We start from the raw sequence: 1,177 nt of genomic DNA, 5'->3' as shown, positions 1-1,177 counted from the left end.
TAACATATCACCAATATAGTTTATTCTGTTTAAATTATTTAAATCAACAATTGTCCTTCATAAATTAAATTTATTCTATTAAAAGATAAATCTTATACTCTCATATATATTCAAATTTACAAGTTTTAAAAGTCATTCTTAAGAAAATTGATACTAGTTTACGTCTATTTAATATATTTAATGTCACTAAGCTTCAGATCATAAACCTACATTGCCATTCTAGTCTAATTATCGATAATTATTTTGCTTCGTTTGTTTCTTGATTGGCTTTAGATTCTTCAGCACTCAACAAAGCACTTTTAATACCAACTTTCTTTAATTCATCTACCAATTCTCCTGATTGATGCATTTGTAACATAATATCACAACCGCCAACAAACTCTCCATTGATAAATACTTGTGGTATTGTAGGCCAGTTTGTATACTCCTTTATACCTAAAATAAGATAAAATTTAATGTGAGATAATATTTATAATATAAATAAAAATAAACCTAGTAAACTTTGATACTGTAACAAAAAATTTACCAATCAACCTAATATAACCTTTAATTATTATCAGGATTCAGGAGAGAATTACAGAACAGTAAGTATTAAAAATGTTCTTAGAATTAGATTTTTAGACATAAATTTGATACACTATGGATATGACCAATGAATGACCCTATAACTTATATTAGTGGCAAAATTATATAACAATATGAGTACCTTGTCTTATATTTTCATCGGTTAGTACATCATGACTTTCATAGGGAACTGCATGCATTCTCATAATTTGTACGACAGCATTACTGAATCCACAACGAGGAGCATCTGGTACACCTTTCATAAACACTACCACTTTGTTGTTCTTTACAATTTTATCAATTTTGTCGCGGATAGTAGTATCGGAAAATAATCTTGTGCTTAATTTAATATTAGTCGTAATTGGTTGAATAACTATTCTTCTCAACAAGGAGTTCATTTTTAGTATAGGGTATTAACTTGGTTTTTAGACACAATAAACCAAGAGTAAAGAAATAACATTTAAATTATATAGCAGATATTATTTTCTATGAGAAATAATTTCTCAATTCTTCTTCACAATCTTTCGAAATGTTATCAGTTGTTAATTTTTTTTAATAATTATATTTTTTAAATAGTAATTTTTCACATTGGCATTTGACATTTTGACAATAT

General features: G+C 26.3%; 1 protein-coding gene across 1 annotated transcript; it reads right to left on the bottom strand.

The window, feature by feature from the left end:
* LOC126974150 (uncharacterized monothiol glutaredoxin ycf64-like) lies at positions 1–1,135 on the bottom strand. The gene is made up of 2 exons (XM_050821588.1): positions 707–1,135; positions 1–435 (listed from the first exon to the last, which is right to left on the bottom strand). The coding sequence occupies exons 1-2, from the start codon at positions 960–962 to the stop codon at positions 239–241; spliced, it is 453 nt and encodes a 150-aa protein (XP_050677545.1). The 5' UTR covers positions 963–1,135; the 3' UTR covers positions 1–238.
* Between the last annotated feature and the right edge of the window lie 42 nt (positions 1,136–1,177).

The sequence above is a fragment of the Leptidea sinapis genome, chromosome 31, assembly GCF_905404315.1.
Source record: "Leptidea sinapis chromosome 31, ilLepSina1.1, whole genome shotgun sequence".
Lineage (NCBI taxonomy): Eukaryota > Metazoa > Arthropoda > Insecta > Lepidoptera > Pieridae > Leptidea > Leptidea sinapis.
This window is presented reverse-complemented; position numbering and strand designations above follow the sequence as displayed.